Source organism: Motacilla alba, chromosome 5 (assembly GCF_015832195.1).
Source record: "Motacilla alba alba isolate MOTALB_02 chromosome 5, Motacilla_alba_V1.0_pri, whole genome shotgun sequence".
Lineage (NCBI taxonomy): Eukaryota > Metazoa > Chordata > Aves > Passeriformes > Motacillidae > Motacilla > Motacilla alba.
Window position 1 is genome coordinate 54,039,763 of NC_052020.1, and position 19,860 is coordinate 54,059,622.

Below are 19,860 nucleotides of genomic sequence, written 5' to 3' on the forward strand. Positions count from 1 at the left end.
ACAAGAAGCTATTATCAAAGTTTAACTGAGAAAGCAAAGCTAAACTACAGCAACTACAAGTTATCTTATGCCAAATTTAATACAAGGAAACATCTTCTAGTTCACTGAAGACTCGCACCAAGTGCATGGTTTCAGAAGATGGAGCCAATACACATTCAACTGTTGAGTTTGGAAAATTTAGCTAGATGATATCTTTCCTCAAAGCAGATGATTCTAGAGCATATAAGCTCAGTGGTCTCTTTATTCTTGAAGTGATACTCAAATGTCCTTAACATCCCTTTGGCACCCCCATCTCCAGTCCCCTCCCAGGTTTGAGAATCTGCATTGTAGGTAAGGTCCCTCACGGGAAGGCAGAGGGACTTTTCTTCTTCAGCAACTGGCTTGGCTCAGCTCTACAGAAACAACCATGCTACTGACAGATGTCTTCCCCTGGCACAGCCATGGCCAACATATTCTAGAAACCAATCCATATTTTCCCCCTTCCCTACACCCTGCTAGCTTGGGGCTTTTCCCCAGTAGCAGCTTCTGATGGGAAACATTGGTTATTTTAGAATGAAATCATAGGCTATACTCAAATTACCCCTTTCCCCCAAAAAAGTCTCCTAAGAAGATTAGTTATATACACTCTAAACCGAATGTGCTGGAAGAAAAGACCACCATTCAATGTTGTATTACATTTTTTGTTATTAAAAAAAGCCAAGAGGAAACCCTTGGTAAGAGTGGAGCATATTAATTATGACAAGACATCATGACATACCAACCAGTGAGACTTAAAGGCCGCTAATAACACTTTTTGTAGTAATTAGTGCAAGATAGTTATCCCATATAAACAAATATTTGATGGCAGACTTCAATGATAAACAATTCACTTGATGACATTTACATATAAATACACATAAATAAAAACCTGCATCATTTAGGTTTGTAGTTAACAAAAAAGTATGGTCTGAAATGAATTAAATGTAATTGTGTCTAGCTAGATCAAAGATCTTCCTATAATGATACTCAAATATGTGGGGTATGAAAAGCATAAATGTACAATTCTCAATTTAGTAAAGTACTACTCTATAAAACAGAATCATGAAAACAGCTCTTACATTTTAATGCAAAGTATAAAATTGTATATTTACATTTACATACACTTTACTGAACTACATTGGGTAGCTCATGGTAAAAAACATCCCTTTTTGAAAATCTTGCAAAAAATACATCAACTGCAGATATGATCAAAAGTTACTAAGTTAGCAGCTGACATAACATCTGTAGTAAAAAATATATTTTAGGAAAATACCTGGAAAAATCTAAACACCAATAAACACTTTAAAACTATTTTTGAAGTAAAAATTGTAGCAAAACCCAGAAGAAGCTACTAAGGATTACAAGAAGTATTGCATACTGCTCTTTAAGAGCCATGTAGGGACTTAGAAGCAGCAGGTATGATAGGAGTTTTGTGGTGTAACAAAGTGGAAACTGGAGGGTAACAGGAAACCAGTTATCCAACTTCTCTCTCTGTTTATTACCATTTTTATGGGAGAAGTGTAAGAAGATAAGAGAATCCCTCTCCCTGAGGATATCCTCCATCAAAGGCTAAAACAAGTTGGTAAAAGGAAGCCAATTTCAAGAGCCTTGGACCCCTGATGTAGAAACATTTACCATATGTACTTACAGTTCAGTGGACAATAAATCAGATTATTACACTACAAGTTGCAGGTTAACTTTAAGAGTTAACACTATTTCGCAATATGAAGTGCTTCTTAATATATGTATCTATGTAATATATAGATATTTGTAAAATACTCGTGCAGATTTGATCAAACAAACTGTGGAAATTGCTTTCCTGAGTCTTTTCTTCCCATTAACAGATCTTTACCTCCACACAAGGAGGTTCAGGATTCAACAAGGATTTCCACAATATGATCAAGGTCATTAAGATCAGATTTACAGTTAGAGTTAGAAGCTGTATTTGCTGGAGAAGAAAATGTTTCAAGGCTATCACAGTGTCCCATTTTTGTGTTGCTCATCATGCCAGTTAACATAGTATCAAGATCATAATAAGAATTGTCAACTTCTGAAAACAGATCTTCGACAGTATTAGGACTTTTATTCTCCAGTGTCTCAAATATTTGATCTAAAGATTTTTGAAAGTTTCCTTTATTTTCTTGTGGACTCTCCATTTCCCACACGTTGCTCTGCAGGTTTCTTGGTGCTTGCACTGCAGAGGCTGTTGACATAGTTTCTGAACTATCTTGTGCCTGGTCACTCTCAAAGTCTTTATTGAAAGTACCATAGGCTGGACCATGCTTTCCCTCAGCTTGATCCCTAGATGAACGACAGAGGATATCTGTTGAAACAAGACGGTCCAGGGATGCCTGCCCTGTGCTCTGTGTATTTATCATCTGCCAAGTCCCGTCTTGAGTCATTTCCTCTTGGATCTGCCGTACCGTGTTGGCGATAAGTACCGAACGACAAAGGTTGGGTTCCACCAGCATGTGACACAGCTGAAGTTTAACCAAGGACATATCTAGAAGTGACTGCCGCTGGAGATTATAGGAAGGAATAGCCTTAATGCCAGCCAGAGTGCCTTCAATATCTTCTTCACCATCAAAACATTTTCTCTTTAATCCTCGCATAAACATTGTGTCCTGTTGAAAAAAACAAAACAAATTTAAAAAAAAAAAAATCATGTACAACATAAACAGCTCAAGAGGGAGGAGAAAAAAAAAGGTACTAAAAAGCAGAACAGCAAACTTTAATCTTTTATTAAAAAGCAAATTCTTTAAAGATAGAAACATCAGAATTGTCATACCATGTTCTAGAATGGCCAGTGTGGTACAACAGGGGTCAGGAACATGTGGACCGGGTCCCAAAGGCGACATTCGGGAACCAGGGTGAGCAGGTCCACAAGGCATGGCATCGGAGAGAGGCAGGGGCTCCCAGCTCCTGGCTCCCACTGAGCTCCGCACTTGATGCAAGTCAGGAGCCGCTGCCTCGCACAGAAGCAAACATCTCACCGGCTGCAATTCCCCTACTGCAGAGGCAGTTTCTCCTCGCTCCTCCTGAGTTTCTACTGGCATGCTTAACCTCTGATTTTGGAAATAAAAATACAACCTAGCACACCATCTTTAAAAGATTTGACCCCTCCAGAACATTAATATGCCTAACAGAGTAACTTGAAAAAACAAAAAAAACCCATGGGCAGCATATGTGAAAAGATTAGCTTATTTGGCTACAAAGAGAGTATATCTAGATTTGTTCCATGTAACTTGAGACATTCAGCAGAGGTGCCCAAAGCAGTCCTTCCGGTTCCCTTCCTTAGGTGAGTAAGTGAACTGAGTAATTCCAGTAAGAACTGGGCAAGTCCAGTAAGGATGGTCACAGTCATCCTCTGTATGGGCTTCTGTACTCCTTTCCCAGTTGACTGTAAGACAGGAAAATTCCTGTATTCGTAGCTTAGGTTCACCAGCTAAAAATACACAGGGTGCATGCAGGCTTTTCAGTATTCACACCTAAAAACTGGCTGAATTCTACAAGGGGTACCTCTCAAGTATCAGCCTCAGCTCTTCTTCTGAACTGCACTAATTTTGACAACAGTGTCCCATGCAAATATTGCAGCTGGTCCATTGGAATACAAAGTAACTTTTTTTTTTTTTTAATGCAGTATATATCACTTCTTTAGGTCTTATAAAAAATGGGCTGCAAATGAAAGCTGATACCTGACCTTTACATTTATGCTTCTTCCTTACTTTCCTTCTAAGTCTTCTGTCCTTAGAATTCCTGTTTGCCAGCTATCTGGGGGCTTTTTTTCAAGGTAGTGATCCAAACAAAACAGTTTTTCAACTACAAGCTGATAAAACCAAAATACTATTGCAGTGTCTTTCTATATAACCTCCCATTTTCCTAGATAAGCTCTAGACTCTGCCTTGCTTTTCTGATTGCTATGGTACATTCCACATATTTTCAAGGAATTCTCTCTGAGCTTTTTCAGAGACACTAAAAATCCACTGAAGGGCAACAACACTGTTCCTTTCAAAATACATTACATGCTTATCTACTGTGAAAACCTGGGGATAGCATAGTAGCTAGATAAACACTTGGTCTGACTCTGAACAACACTCATAACATTGCTGTATATATCCATGAAATAACCTTCATTGGGATTTGCCAACTCTTAAAAGATTTCTTTCTGCTGAAGATATAAAACTCTTTAGAAATCATAATGTGCAGACACTACAATATAGAATAAACCTGGTCTTGTAGTCATTTTTCATAACTTCTTAAAAGCTATCCATGGATTAGCTATGTATTAAATACTTTGGATGTTTCTTCTAAAATTTTATCCTGAAACCGAACGTATTTCCATTACTCCTAATAAATATTTGACATTGTTGTTGCTCGATAGTTCCTTTTCCAGATTTTTAGACATTCCTGCAAACTTCCTATTACAGGATATCCTATTTCATTTTCCTACACTTCTATGTACAGTAATTTCTGAACATACCCTTCCTCCCCCATGTGAAACAACCTCTAGAAACATCTATTGGGACTGTTTACAAATCATGTATGATTACATCATCAAACATTAAACACTGTGCAGAGTTTGAAGCTTCTTTTATTTCAACTTACACTCTTGTGAGGAGTAATTAAAACTTCAATTGAATGTTAAACTGGTTTCATACATCTATAATTTGGCATTTATATGCCTTCTAAGGCACACCAACAGAACAGAACACAGGAGAAAACTTGAAAACCTCAATACATCACACACACTTGGGCAGCTAGAAGCAGAGGAAAAACATTTATCTATTCTTAAAGGTAAACCTTTCACAGCGTTCACTGGATTTTTTCCTAAATTTGCTTTCAATTAGTATCTTACATCATAAAGCCAGTAATTTGCCATCCTGTTCTCGTGACTGCACAGAGTACCAGGTTAGGGTTTCTTTTAGGAAGCAAAAAGTGACGTACCAGGAATTGTGTTTGATGCAGTTCTTCCTCTTCTCCCATGCTACTGAGCAAGAGTCCATGCAGTAAAAGTGACAGCACCACCTGCCAAGCACAGGGAAGTAGGATGTCAGGCAGGGACAGGAGATGCAGAACAAAGTAGTTTTCCTTCAGTATTTGTATCCTCTATGATGTGAGCATCATTCCCACAAACATGAATAGTATGATTAAACCCAATGCACAATTCGAGCACAAATGTGATTTGGCCAACAATACCCCCAAAATCTGCAGCAGGAGGAAAATGCCCGTTTCATTCCAACTCCTAGGCTATTGCCCTGACCTTTGGACCAGCCTTTCCCTTATGCCACTTGAAGAGCAAACAAAAATTTTTCTTATGAGCATTAAAGTGTACACAAACAAAAGGTAATGAAAGCAAGTCTTCCTTACTTTCATTATAAAACTAAAGTTTTCACCTTTGTTGTTCAAACCCATATATATCTCTGTAGCATCTGGAGAAAATGAGGGGGCACAAACATAAAACTGTACCATAGCAAAACATGAGAGAATTTCCCTCTACCAGCATAGAAACTTTATGACTAAGATTTACTTAGCAAGATGACAATAATGAAAGTATTGACAGTAATTAAACTGCTTTAACAATAAAGGCTGAGTTTTTAAAACCCATTTAAAGCATAATAAGATTTGATATCTCAAATACAACTTCCCATCACATGCAACAATTCTCTTAACTACTGAAATGAAAAAGAATGCTGTTACAACAGGCTACAGAAACTTTTATAATAAACTATGGAAACAATTCAGATACTTTTCTAGACATGTCTGTGCAGTGCAAGACAGTTCTGTGTCTGCAACTGAAGCGCATACCTGGAAAAGAAACAAATGAAGAGGATGCACATGGACATCTGCTCTTATTTTCTGTTCTGTGTAGTAATAAACAATTTTTCAAGATTGCTTGCTCTCAAATGGAGGGGGTAGAAGATGGATGACAAAGGACTTGGGGGTGGGAGAGCAGAAATTATGTCTTTCCTCAAGAAGCTGCATACTCGTTAAAATACCACAATGGAAAAAACCCCCACCTTTAACATTCTCAAGCCAAAAACTTTTGACTTGATCCCAGATATTCAAACTAAATTATGTTATGTCATGGAAACTGCATTTCAAACAACTCATAGTCTCTTTTTTTTTTTTTTTTTTTGTGGACTGAGCTCACAGCAAGTTTAGAAACAGTGTCTTAAGGCATCTGAACTACAACTTCAGTCAGACACCCTATCAAGGCAATGAACTATTTCTTATTTCTGGCAAACACTTTATGACACTATAAAAGTTCAGAAGTTTTTGCTCCCCAGGTACACTTTGAACACATTCTTTAAATGAAAAGTGATCTCTTTGAGAGCCTGTGTCTGGTAACTATTTGAATCCCAAAATTTCTACTTTATTGGAGGGTAGGTGAAAAAGGCATAAAAAACCATCCAACGCCAAACACCGCCCCACCCCCTGTCAAGAACTAAAGGTAAAGATGGTGCAGTCATGAGAAAAAACAAATTGAAATATTTTCTGAGGCTTTCTGATATAGCTGACAATTTTAGAGAGAGACGCTGTGGCTGTTTGCCTCCCAAGATAGTGGACAACACAGGAGGGGACCGTTGCTGTTGGTGAAAGAGCCATTATCACATCCACAAACTAAATGACAGGGGATGCTGGCAGAACAGGCCAGTCTGTAATCTAGTTACATACTAAAGAGGGAAAGTTTTCCCATGCAATATAATAATGTGTAAAACCTGCTGCATGTGATTCCAGGTTCTTCCCTAGGTTAATAACCAAACCACGTGGACCTCTGTTAGTATAAGGCATTAGCCATTGTGTAACACCTTTTGGTACATCAGAGCAAGACTGCTGCTGCTTCCGAGTCAAGGTGTTCAAAATCCCCTGGTAATTTCAAGCAGCACCTTTCTCTGTCCAAGAGGCAGCACCTGGACGAGCTACATCATCTCCTTTCTTCCTCTGCTACTCCAATATCATGAGCCCAAACTTTGTGTATTCAACTAAACTGTTGTTTGAAACAGCCATGCAAAAAAAAAAGTTGTCAAGGAGACAACAGCTAACTGCAGCGTAGTGCACTGAGGGAAAAGGAGTTTTGTGGGTTTTGTTGTTTTGCTCCTTTTTATAAATAATAGCACAGCATTATGTAATAGCACATTCATTACAAGTTTTGCTTTTAGGATCAACAAATTCCCAGTCTGCTTTACAAAAAAGGTGCTTGAAATTTGATCTAATTTTTATTAGAGCATCAACTTAAGACATTCCAGGTTCACACTCAATTCAAATTGACTCATACAGTGATACACTGCCAAACAGACAGTGTACTTAAGGGAAAAAAGCTGCTTCCCACTAACTGGGGTAACAGAGAAGATAGGGAATTTCAGCGGCGCTTATCTTTAGGAGAAAGCAGACAAGACGTACCTAGGCCAGTGCTGGAGGTTCAGTGAAGCACAGTGCTGCTTTTTGTACGGCCGTAAGTACAGTGATGATGGTTAGCACGGGAAGGCAAGAAGGGGCCGTATCTCCCCTCTACCACTCTAATCCTCTCCACTCAACACTGGCTTTTCTAAGAACCGTGGGAAGAAACCAAAGCTCTGTGTAACAATGGAGAAAAAGACGGAAAGAGAGCTACTCCTCCTCTTTAGCCATGCACGTGTGCCCATATGGTGGTGTCGAGGTGTAAGGTGGGATGCAGACGCAGCAGAGGGACGGTAAGGCCAGAAGCATCGCTATTCAGACTGGAACAAAGGCCCCTAAGAAGCACTGGGGTCTACCCACCCCCGGGGCATTGGGGGCTGCCAGGCACCTCCCCGGCACTCGAGAGATTTGGGAAGGGGTTCCAGCACCCGGGGAAGGGCAGGCTGAGCAGATGGGGCAGGAGCTCGTGGAAACGCAGGTGGGGGCCGGGAGCGCTGAGCAGGGGGAGCCGGCAGAGCCGGGGGGAGAGGCGGGACCGGGGCGGGGAGCGAGGGGGAGCTCCCCGGCAGTGGGAGGGCAGCGGAGTGCCCGGGAGAGGCGCGGACGATGAGGGAGCGCGGCCGCGGAAGGAACCGAGCGGAGAAGTGCGGAACGGGCCCCCTGTCCCGCCGCGCCGGCCCCCTCAGCGCTCCCGGCGGTTACTCATCGCCCGCGCTCTCGCCGCCATTTTGAATCGATCCCGTCCCTTCCACGGATTCCGCAGGGACCGGCTTCCCGCGGATCCGACCCAGCCCAGCCCGACCCAGCCCACTGTACTCACCGCCTCGCCACTACTGTCGCCGGCGCACGCCCGCGCAGGAACTCCCGCTCGGCTCCCGCCTCACCGCCCGCGCCGCGCCTGAGGGACGGGCGGGGCCAGCCGGCCCCGCCTCCCCCCGCCCGCCATCTTATTGTCAAACCCCACAAAGGGACCCGCGTCCGCCGGGGGCGGGCCTTCCCCGGAGACCGCGCCCACCGGGGAGTGGAGGCGGCTCCTTTTGGCTGCCGCCAGGCGCTGCAGGCGCCATTCGCCGCTGCGATTGGCTTCAACGCCCGCCTGTCCCGCCCCCGGGCTCCGCCCCCGAAGGCGGTGGGGTTGCCACGGTAACCGGGCCCTTCCCCTCGGCCGTGAGAGGCTGAGGGAGGCGGGGGCGGGGGCGAGGCGGGGCCGCCCCGATTTCAAATCGCAGCCAAGGCCCCGCGGTGCGTCTGGGCTCCCGGCCACGGGCTCCGGCGGGAGCAGGTTCAGACTTGGCCGTGCTGCAGCCCGCGGGGAGCCCTGGCGGGGGAGGGGAGAGGGAGCGTTGGCCGCCCCGGTCCGGGCTCTCTCCGCCGTCAGGCGCCACTTCCCTCAGGGCCGGGGAGCCCTGGAGCTGCGCCCCGCGGGGTGACAGGAGGCCTCAGCACTCCATTAGCAAGGCCTGTGGCATTTCCTGTTCGGGCCCGGCCGCCCAGCCCCGGGTCTCGCAGTCAGAGCCAGGAGCCCGCGTGCTGGGGGCGGGGGCGATGCCTCACACCCCGCGGGGAGCGGCTGTCTGGGCACGAGTCAGCAGCAGGGAGTGCCCAGGTGGGCGAGAAGGCCGGGGGCATTCTGGCCTCTATCAGGAATACTGTGGCCAGCAGGACCAGGGAAGTGATCGTCCCCGAGTGCTGTGCCCAGTTCTGGGCCCCTCAGTTCGGGAAGACTATTAAGGTGGCTGGAGTGTGTCCAGAGAAGGCCCCAGAGCTGGTGAAGGGTCTGGAGCACAAGCTCAGAAACAGCTTAGGCAGTTTATGGGTGTTTAGCCTGGAGAAGATGAGGCTAGGGGTACTTTATCACTCTACAATTTTCTGAGAGGGGGGTGCAGCCAGGTGGGGATTGGGCTCTGCTCCCAGGGAACGAGTGACAGGGCAGGAGAGAACATAGCCTTATCCTGTGCTGTAGGGACAGCTGGACATCAGGAAGAATTTCCTCACAGAAAAGGTCACTAGGCACAGGAATGGGCTGCCCAGGGAGGAGGAGTCACCATCCCTGGAGGTGCTGCAGGAAGACTGGACGTGGCACTTCGTGCCATGGTCTAGCTGACAAGGTCCTGTCTGACAGGACTCGATCTCAGAAGTCTTTTCCAGCCTGAGTCTATCCTAAAGCTGCTGCCGCCCTGCTGAGCGAAACCCCCTCCCCAAACCTTGCTCGCCGCTGTGACCCCAGCACATCTGCAACCACTTAGGGCGCCCCAGCGTCTGTCGGTCGCTCTCCCGGCCGAGCAGCTACGTGCCGGCTGCTCCGGAGCAGCCCGGGGGAAGGAGGGGCGGCTGGCCCGGGCTGCCGGAGCGCCGCCGAGGCTGCAGCTGCTGCCTCCCGCCCCCGGGCGCGGCGGGACGGGGAGGGGAAGGAGCTGGAGAAAGGGTGGGCTAGGCAGCCGGAGCTGAAGGATCGGCAAGGCTTGCCGCTGAGGTTCTGTAGGAAAGGCTGGGAAACGGCAAAACTGTAGCGTCATACAGTAAAGCAGGAGGAAATAACATTTCCATAGCAAAACGATCTGCTTTTGGGACAAGACTCCCACATCTCTTGTCAGTTCATCTGGCTCTTCTTTGTTTATTTGCAATTTCATAGCTGCTTTCAGCTTGCTCAGAAATGTCAGCTCTCTCCTGAAGCTGTGCATTCAGGTAATTGTTCATGCCTGAAGCCTCTACACAGGTTGGCCATCCCCCAACTGGGTGGGCTGTGTTCCCTTTTGTTCTGGCTGTGTGAAGCATCCTTTATGTCACAGACCATAACTGATCTGACCAGGACCACACTATATCCTTTAATATTATGGATCACATTATTGACCATGGTTACCTTGGGAATGTCATAATACTCATCTAAGAAGTTGTCTATAAGTATTCCCTTCTTGTAGCATTGCTGAATAGAGTGCATGCACTACCCAGATATATTTCTACATCAGCACCCTTGGCATCACACAGATCTGAGTTTTTCTTTAATACCTTGGCTGATATCTGCACTGTTATGCCTCTGGTTTCATGTTGTAACACACAATTCTCCAGGGTGGTTTTCCCGTGATGGATATTTAAAACCCCCTTCACAACTTCATGTGGCGCTCACTTCAACCTGGAGGTCCTTATATTGGATTCTGTACAGTCAAGAAAGATGTCTTGTTTATTTTACCACAACACAAAAGGCACAGCCTTTGAGTTAAGTGAACCAGCACTGCAGAACATGCCCCCTAGAACACAGTGACCAGGACAGATGATGACTGTGTCTGCTTCATAACAGGCATTCACAGCTGTCAGTAGATTACGGTGAAACTATATTTCTAGGTCTTTACCACAATCAGCTACAAGCCCAGAATCACACCATGTTCTCAGATGTCAGAATGCAGCCTCAGTCAAGGCTCAACACATCACACAAAATAATCCAAGTTATCCTTCTCCTTCTCCCTGTCCCAGTCCTCCAGATGCATGAAGAGCCTGACATGCTCTTCAGCTTGTGCTGTCTGTTAAAACTCTCCTGACTCATCATACACAACCCACAGCTCCCACACTGCTATCTGGTGTCCCTTAAGCTTCAAGGAGCTTCTGCTTTCAGAGCTGAGTACTCCATATCAGCCACCCCAGCAAAAACCTCAAACACCTTTGTACGCCAGATTTCCTGCTGTCCCCATAGTGCAAAGACTTTGTCCAGGTACTCAGCTGGGAATTGTGTCACCTCCAAAGTTTAGCAATGTTAAGGAAGAGTCTGGACCTTAGGTTCAGAGCCAGAGTTGGTTTCTTTCAGCTTGGGGTGGTGCCTCTAGAGAGGGATACCAAACAAAGAAATCCCTGGGCCTTTATATCCCCGCACTCTGTGCACCTGATCTTCCTGTGCCCAGTGGTGGTTTATGGTTTGGAATCTTCTAACACCTCATGGAATTCTTTCTCCATGTCCATGTGGGCAGACCATCAATTGTTCTTACCTTCCATCCTGCAGCCCTTCAGGATCTCAGATCTTATGTGAAGATACTCAGTCTTTCTCTGTTTACTCCCCTGCTTAGCTCTCCGTGCTGACAAAGTTCACTTAAAGTTCTTTGACATCAAGATTTGAGCAGGACCCACTCATACTAAACTGTCAGCAAGTTACAATTATTAAACTTAACCCTAGACGATTAATTTCTAACATTTTTATAAGTAAACAGTGTCATCCTCAATCTGCAGTCAGCCAAGATGTAATCCTGGTAACCTCTAAATTGCTTGTGAAACAAAAGATGGTCAGTGTGAAAAATATCTGGAAAAAGTACATTCCCCTTCGGCACAGTGCGTCCTAAAGCAGTGTCTGGTTTGTCACGATGATGCCTTAGTCACTCCAGGAGCCATCACTCCAGACACTCAGCATCCTCTTGGAGCAGATAGATCCAGGCTCTGCCGCCTCGGCTGCTCCCGCAGGCCACCGCCTCCCACCCCGGGCGACAGCAGGGCCTGACCCTCCTCCCACTGCCCCCGGCAGCCCCTGCTCAGCAGGAATTCAAATCGGTATTCCCACAACAAATCCTGCAAGAACCTTTGAGCCTCCGTGGAGGCCCCTCTCGAGGCAGTGTGGGGGCTGTTTCCTGAAGGATCACTGCTCGGAGAATTCATTTGCATTGCTCTTTCTAGTGATAGCATCGTCTCTAAAGAGTAAGGTACTTAATTCCCCTCTCCTTATCCTTTTTTCTTTTTTTTTTTTCTGTGTAGCTACAGTGAGAGGACCTCGACATTTTTGTTTATGGTTTTTTCCCCCCCAATAACCTCTCCAGTGAAACTGGAGGATGCTTCTTATGGCTTAAGAACTGCATCATCTAAGTCTGACTAAACCAGTGAAAGAAAAATTGTGAAAGATTCTCCATCTTCGTTAAAAATCTGAGAAACTAGTGATGCCTCCTCATTTGATTATTCTCAGCAGAAAGCAACTCTCACATCTCACATGTGTGAGAAACAGAACTTGAAAAGTCAAAAAGGAAAAATGTGGACAGATCTTTGCAAAACAATGCAGCCTGAAGTATTTACTAGAGAGCTGGAAAGAGATGTCTGCAAAACTACCTGACAGGGGAAATGGAAATGAAGAAATTAACTGCATACAAAGAAATGGAAAAAAGTGAGGGAATCACTGCCCAGGATCATCAGGAGAGCTACTATTACTAACACCAATCACATTTTTTCCCCACATCGTCGTACTACATCTTTCACAATTCCAATTCTTTAGAATATGTAGTCTTTTTACAAGACCATATTTTAAAACTTGTTGAAACTTGTTTGTAGTTCAATCTCTCTCAACAATATAATCTCTATTCTATAGCCTTCCTAAATCAACACACCTTATCTCAGTGTTTACACACAAATGTATAAGATTGTGTGAACTTTCTATCAGGTTTTAAGAATTCTTTACAAATCCATTTATCACAAGAGCATATACCCAAAGCTTCTAGACAATTGGAAGGCATTGCACCTAGTAAGACACTGCAGAGCAGCCTGCCTGCTGAGGAAATGAATAACATGGGTGACAGAGAAAATGGCACAAATCAGCTCAGTAGGTCTCTCCTGGGAAGCTGGGTCACCACTGACAAGCAGCAAGTTCTGAAGGGATTTAAAAGCACTGGCAGCCTGTATAAAATATGAATGGGATGCTCTCTTTGTCTGAAACAGGAGGCACCTGGGCTGGTGTAATAGGAGCAGGCACTGCCTCGATCTTTCCAGGCAGGTCCGGGTGTAAATCCACCCTTAGCACATGGAGGCAGTGATTTGAGCTGCGGAGCCTCAGAGCAGGAGGGCCGGGTCGAGCGGAGCTGCTGCCTTGAGCTCCCTTCCCTTGGCTGGGCAGCGGATGCCTCGTGCTCGGTGGAAGGACGGGCTTGGCTTCAGTCCCCGAGAGCTGCGTGTCTCCGGCCGTGCCGCCTCCCCGAGCGGAGCAGCCGCGGCTGCGGGAGCCGAGCCGGCAGCCAGCTCCGGCTCTCCCCGTGCCGCAGCCCGCCTGCAGGCCGGGAGCCCTGCCTGCCTCTTCCTCCGGCCGCGGCTGGTACCGGGTGGTGTGACCTGCGTGCCATGGGCGTTGGAAAGCAGCCACTGCTCCCTCCCGCCCAGCCCCCTTCCTTCCCGTCTGGAGCAAGCCTGTGCTGGGCTGTGCTTGATGCCTCGGGAGCTTTGCTGCTCCTTTCTCAAAGCTGCTCAGCCCCCTGCTGAGCTGGCCAGTCTTTCACACATTGGCTGTGACGGGAAGGTTGTTTAGAGCTGGATAATGTTAATAAAACCGCAGAAATTAACAAAAACGCAGTGTCCAGGAGCACGGCTGACACCACCCTTTTAAAAGACAAAAAAAACCCAACCCCAAACCCAACAAAACCAGACATGACTCAGCCCTGAACTGGAAGCTGTGAGCTGCCGCCAGTGCAGTGCTCTGCTCTGGCTGGCGACTCTTTTTGAGAGACAAGGTGTGTTAGCTCAAGCTCTGTGCATTACCAGCACAACTGCCTGTGGTTTGGAAGAGTTTTTTGGCTGTGATCCCACTGGTTCAGAACGGGGACAGACCTTGCTTGCCTCTGCCTGCTAAAGACAACGTGGACTTGTTCTGAGTCGGTATTGTTTCTCTCATAATTACTGTTTGATTAAAGCATTTAAGATATGTTTGTCTTTTTAATTTCGCGTTAGAGTAGGGCAGGAGGCCCACTCCTAGTACACATAGTTTCCTTTAAGCCCAACCTGGCAAATTCTGATTACTTCTGAGATAGGCAGCCTTATGAATCAGTCCAGAGTGCTTCTGCAGACAAGCACATTCCTGCAGCAGAGCTCCCCTAAAAAATCCAGAGGCAGATGGAAAAGCAGCTAAGGAGTAATTAAATGTGGCTGTTCTTCAAGAAACAGGCCTGTAGTAGCAGCTCAGCAGGGCCCCATAAGCCAGGTACAGGATCCAACTTCACTGTGTTCAGTCTGCAGTCCCAGTGCACTGAATGTGAGAGAAAGTGGTTTTGGGTCGTTGCCGTGTGTTAATGCGTGGTTCACCGAAGGTGGCTGGAAATTCTGCTCAGCCTTCAGTGAAGGCTTCTCCTTCACTGCTCTGAGCCTGGATGTTACTCCTACCTGTAGGAGGGATTAAACAAAGAGCAGCGGGGAACTGGAGCCTGTAAAACAAATCAAAAGGTTTGTAGTAAGCGAGTGAACATTTGCGGGCTAACTGTAGCTTGATGTTGGATGATAATGATGCTGGCATCAAATGATAGTGGCTTACAAAATGAGAATAGCACAGTCAGAGCACTCATCACCCCAGCTAATCCACGCAGCAGCCAGTACATGTCTGAATATGGCACTGTTGGCTCAGCTGGGGGTTTGAAACACTGAGCAGTGGCAGTAGGCAGGTGATGGGAGGGGCGTGTGGCTGTCAGCACAACAATGGCAAAGCATTCTGTTCCTAGGCACAAATCTGTCTGCCTCAGGCCACCAGCCTCAGGCCTTGGGTTTTATGGCTGGATCTGATCTGCTCGGAGGCCATGGGGATTAGGAGTGACATGAGCCAAGAAATGAGTTCTTTGTAAGAACTTGTACAGACGAAGATACTCTGTGAGCTAAAAGCAGCCCTGCTGTTTTTACCCAAGCCAGCTAGTAGCTTTATGGAACCAATAATAAATTGCTAAGGAAAGGTATTAGTATGTTTTGATTGCAGGAAATAGAGCGAAGACAGGACACGGAAGCAGTTAGGCTTGCACTAGTCCACTCACTCTCTTAGCCTGTCTGGCTAAAGTGGTTTGGTTGGAGTTAAAGACCCTCACAGACCCTCACTGTTGAAGTCAGTGACCATGAGTTTCCTCTTACAGTGGAAAGGCACTGAAAGAGAGAGTGCCTTCATTATAGTATTTGTTTAATCTCTTCAACCAGGATGATGTGACAAAATAAAAGTAAAAAGCAGTGTTTTCAGCAGGATCTACAATTGTCAGCCAATTCGGAGAAGGTGTTCTCCATGGCAGGTGAAAAATGTATTGTAGTGGACATTGGCAGGGAGGAACAAAGCCCAGATGATACCAAGTTAATGACAATAGGAACCTCTAGTGACAAAGCCCCATGCACTGGACCAAACAGCAAAAGTGTCCAAATGTTGCACCAGCAGTCAGCAAAGAAGATGGATTTTTAAGTGCTGAATGTTGTTTGGGGTTTTATGTTAAGGTAGCTCATTGTGATAGTTCAGGTTTATGTTTGTGAGGGACAAGATTGTTTTGTTGTTGCAAAAGTGCTGCCTCAGAAAGGAATTTTAATAACTAGAAGAACACACCTACTTCTTAGTAGGGATTTTTTAACGTACATTTTGGATGCTTGAGTGCCATGTTATCTGGTGCTGCTTAAAATATGTGTTCTGTATCTAAGCGTAAATACCATAGGCTATGACAGTTGCTATAGCAACTAAGCATCTACTATTAAATAGCACCCACAGGCTGAAAAACCATGTGCAGCCTGTCAGTACACAAGGTATTCCTTTCTTTTCAGCCAGCTAAGAACAGTATTTTCATCTCAGGAGCTAGTCTGTTTCTGATGATTGTGTTTGTGCTGGTCATGTGAAGATCTTTTCTCCCCCATCAGCTCTACCTTCCTTTGAAACAGCAGATACTGTAAGAACAAAATAGCCTGGAGTGGTTGCAGGCTGAAGAAGTTAATGAATAATTCCTTTTTTCGTATATTTTTGAACAGACATTAGAGTGTGGCTTTCAAATCATTTAGTCCAGATTTGAGCTTGCACCTTTGCTGTTCTGCATCTTTTGATATTACAGTGTTTTGCTCTTGAAACCAGCCTTTCAGGAGGCACCGTGCTGTTCCTACAAGCCGTGTCCTTGAAAATTACAATATCAGTGGGAAACTAATTTCTGCAGTCATGGCAGACCGGAGAGTTATAATTCAAAAGCACAGTTAAAACTAACAAAACTTTTAGGAATATGTGGTTATTTAATTTTAAGCTTACCTTAAAGTTGGTAAGCATTTGGACCATGAAATCTATGTGAGAAAAGTAGAAAAATAAGAACACTGAGTTTCATATGCAGTAATAATTCTGGTGGTTGAGACTTCAGTCACAAGCTGTTGACAGCATTAGTTGTTTTACATTTTCCAAACCAGAAGTGTGATTTTCTTTAGACCCATCATAAATAACAAGGAGAATAAAATGAAGCATCAGTAAGAGAAATATGCTGGTTATAGAAATGAATGCTTTATCTGCAAATTGAAATGACCCTCTATGATCCTTGAAGAGTAGAAAGCAGCTGTGATGGCTTATTGGAGTATTTGGATTGTTTCCAAATTTTATTTGAGAGTCTGATGAATCAATAGGTTAAAAGGAAAATGTACTGTAGCCACAAATTATTGCTGATGTTGATTTGCTGGTGGCTTAGCAAAATGCCACAGTTTGTAAAAATATAAATTATAGTAGGAACAAAACAATTACAGTTTAATAAGAGTATCAACAAATGAGGATAAGAAGTAGGTGAACTAAGGCATTAAAAGGCATATTAAAAATGTGATTTTTTTTTTTTTCCCCAAGAGAAAGATTGCTAACACGTGTGCCTTGTGTTTAAAGGGTTAACCCAATTAGAAGCATGACTATGAACAGAGATAACAGGCTGTGAGCTGGGCTTGTTCTCTGCTCTGGTCCTGCACCTCGATGGGAATGACAGCCTTGAATTTTGCAGCAGTAAAGGAATGTTAACTCCTGTCTCCTGGTGGTCTGCCAGTAGCCAGTGGTTTCCCAGCAATCATTTCAACATGTCTCATATCAATGGAATAATAAATCTTTAATTGGCGTTACCTACAATAGCACCAAATGCCAACAGACTTGGGATAAAGTTACAGGAGCTGCTGCGAGCAGTGGTGCAGGATGATGTGGAGAGAGGTTTGCCAAGGCAGAGAGGCAAAGTGGGGCTCATCAAAGAGTTGTTTTAGAATTTGCTGGGTGTTTAGATACTGCATGGGGCTCAGCGGAATGCCTTAGATGGTCTGCCTGCCTCCTGCCACTTACATCCTTTCCAGGGAATCATGGACACATCCTGGCAAGTTCCATCATCCTCCATTTTTTTTTTAATTTTAATGCAAGGGAATTGTCTTTCTCCCTGTGATTTCCCTGGGTTCTTTTTTTGTTTGTTTGTTTTGGTTTGGTTTTGGTTTTCTTTCTGTTTTTGTTTTGTTTAGTTTTCTTCTTGTTTCTCAGCTTGTTTGTAGCCATCCTTTGAAAAAGGTTGTGTTTCTGCCATATTTGGAAAAATATTATAGCCTGATCCTGTGTCTGGCTCAACAGCTATTTGTATGGTGAGGATAAGCACACAAACACACTCCTCTGTACAGACTGTTCTACCTAGGAGCAGCACAAAGTCTTACAAATTATGTTTACAGGATGTGAACTTTAGGGATATAAGAAGTACTAATGTTTTTTTCTTTCACTGTGAAGTCCACCACGCTCAGCAGGAGAAATAGGGTAGAGTCTGGTGCCCTCTTGTGACTACATTGAACTACTGGAAAAGCATTATACTCTGACTTAAAAGCTGTCAGAGCTCGAATTGCCCTGGAAAACACAAAAAAATCCTAAAAAAAGCTAGAATCATAGAAAAGATTGAATTAACCTCTCAGTGTTATTTCTGAGATGAAAATTCTGTGTGGTTCAGAATAGAGGCAGTAGAGTCACAGCTCATAGTTGACTGATATGTTGAATATTTCAATTACATGTTGCTTTCATAAAAACTTTTCTTCATGCTATTCAAGTAGATGTAATACTGAACAAGGGACAAGTCAGGGTTATACATTGATATTGCCCTACATAATGGAAGATTATGCCCAAGCTACACTTCTAAATGAAAAAGTCTCCAAATTCTCCAAATTCTGAGGAGTTGAAGTCATTATGATCTGAAACTATGGTCCAGCAAAAAAGTTCAGATTCACATTTAATTTTCCACAGCTTTAAGGGAGAAGGAGGATGGCTATTTCATGGCTTTGGTTTAATTTCACATTGATTTATTTGGAATGGGTTTTAGTATTTCCAGAGGTAAAAAAAAAAAAAAAAAAAGAGGATTATTTTCTGGAATTTCTTGTACTGTGTCGGAATTTGACTAAGAACTTATTCTAGTATCTGAAACTGAATGCTAGGATGACAAATAGAGAAACATTTAGTATAACTTCCAGCTTCCCCACTCACATGAGAGGGGAATATTTCTGGTCAGAAAAGGCAATGACTCATCCTTTAAGAAATCAGTAAGTGTCCACTCAGCCTCTCTAGGGAAAGCCCCGTGCTGAGTTATGAAGTCACACACACCTTTGAATTCTGAATTTGTGTAAACTGAAGTCGCCCTCTGACCTTTAGTTTCCTATCAAACTTTTCTGACTTTACAGTCTGCCTGTATCTGCTTCCCACCACTGTGTACAGAGGAAGATCCTCATTTGTCCACTTCTTGTTTCTGCTGAAACTTCAGATTTGTTCTTGGCCGGTCTAGAATCTCCTAACTTTTGCTGGTGGGCCATTCCCCCAAGTCAAGACAGCAAGATTTGGTGATACTCTTCAAGTTCCCTTGCTGTTTAATGTACTTTTTTCCTTCCCTTTTCCATATCACTCCATCCAGTCCTGAGTTTCGTGTGAAACTTGTGCATTTGTCCCCTTTGGGATACAGCTGTACCTGCCAGTGATGCAGCGATGCACCATTCCACCGAGAGCTTTATTTTAGGAAGGATTTGAACAAAAGAATTAGAGACAGTTGGAAACCATACATGCAGCAACATGGAAAATTACAGGATTTTTTATACCTTATCAAATATCCTGTATCAAGCACATCGCCTCATCACGTATAAATGTCAAACATACAAGAATAAAAACTACTTGTCGTGGGTAGTGTGAGCCTCACCTTCTTGACTATATTTTAGAAAGCCAACACTCCCCTGCCCCCATTTAATCAAATCAATAAGTAATAGTGCTGTTGTCTCAAGTGTGTCAGACTCACACTGTCAGAGACTTCATAACAGAAAACTGGTGCTAAGAAAGTGCTTCCAAACTCATGAAAGTAGTGTCAGGAAGGGAAGAGCTTGAGAGTCAGAGTCCACATGGATAGATCTTCAAGAACTAGGGATTTTAGAGATTATTGCTGGTGGCCTCCTGTGTACAGCACTGCAATAGTGCTACTGGTGTCTTCAGTGCTGTACCTAGATAGGTATCATGAGCCTTGTGAGTGCTTGGCCCTGAGTGTTTCCAGTCTGGAAATCAACTCTGGGGATCAGTATCACTTTTATCTTTTGAAAACAAGACACCTCCAAACAGCAGAATATCACAGTGAGGAAAATCCCAGCAAAATCCCCAAGGGTCTAATGCCCATGTTACCAGAAGGAGACACAAAGTCAAAATGAAAGTCTGAAATGAAAGTTTTTTTTTTTTTTTTCTGCTGCCCTAGCATAAATAGAAGCAAATAAAGT

General features: G+C 44.3%; 1 protein-coding gene and 1 pseudogene across 4 annotated transcripts; both read right to left on the reverse strand.

Annotated features, from left to right (window-relative positions):
* Nucleotides 1-666: 666 nt before the first annotated feature.
* LOC119701989 (cell division cycle-associated protein 4-like) lies at nt 667-8,390 on the reverse strand. Of its 4 annotated transcripts, XM_038139326.1 has the most exons (5): nt 8,237-8,376; nt 7,420-7,592; nt 4,963-5,043; nt 2,807-3,083; nt 667-2,642 (listed from the first exon to the last, which is right to left on the reverse strand). In XM_038139326.1, the coding sequence occupies exons 4-5, from the start codon at nt 2,807-2,809 to the stop codon at nt 1,887-1,889; spliced, it is 759 nt and encodes a 252-aa protein (XP_037995254.1). In that variant the 5' UTR covers nt 2,810-3,083; nt 4,963-5,043; nt 7,420-7,592; nt 8,237-8,376; the 3' UTR covers nt 667-1,886. The 4 variants fall into 4 exon arrangements, with proteins under 4 accessions (XP_037995254.1, XP_037995252.1, XP_037995256.1 ...); XM_038139324.1 differs by lacking the exon at nt 2,807-3,083; XM_038139328.1 differs by lacking the exon at nt 7,420-7,592 and having other exon boundaries at nt 8,237-8,311.
* A 1,682-nt stretch (nt 8,391-10,072) lies between these two features.
* LOC119701965 lies at nt 10,073-11,397 on the reverse strand (annotated as a pseudogene).
* Nucleotides 11,398-19,860: the final 8,463 nt, after the last annotated feature.

Coding starts and splice junctions, on each gene's coding strand:
- LOC119701989 (XM_038139325.1), bottom strand. CDS start 5,001: ATGGGAGAAGAGGAAGAACTGCATCAAACACAATTCCTG. Junction 2,643..4,962: donor TGCATCAAACACAATTCCTG/GTACGTCACTTT, acceptor TTTTTTCAACAG/GACACAATGTTTATGCGAGG.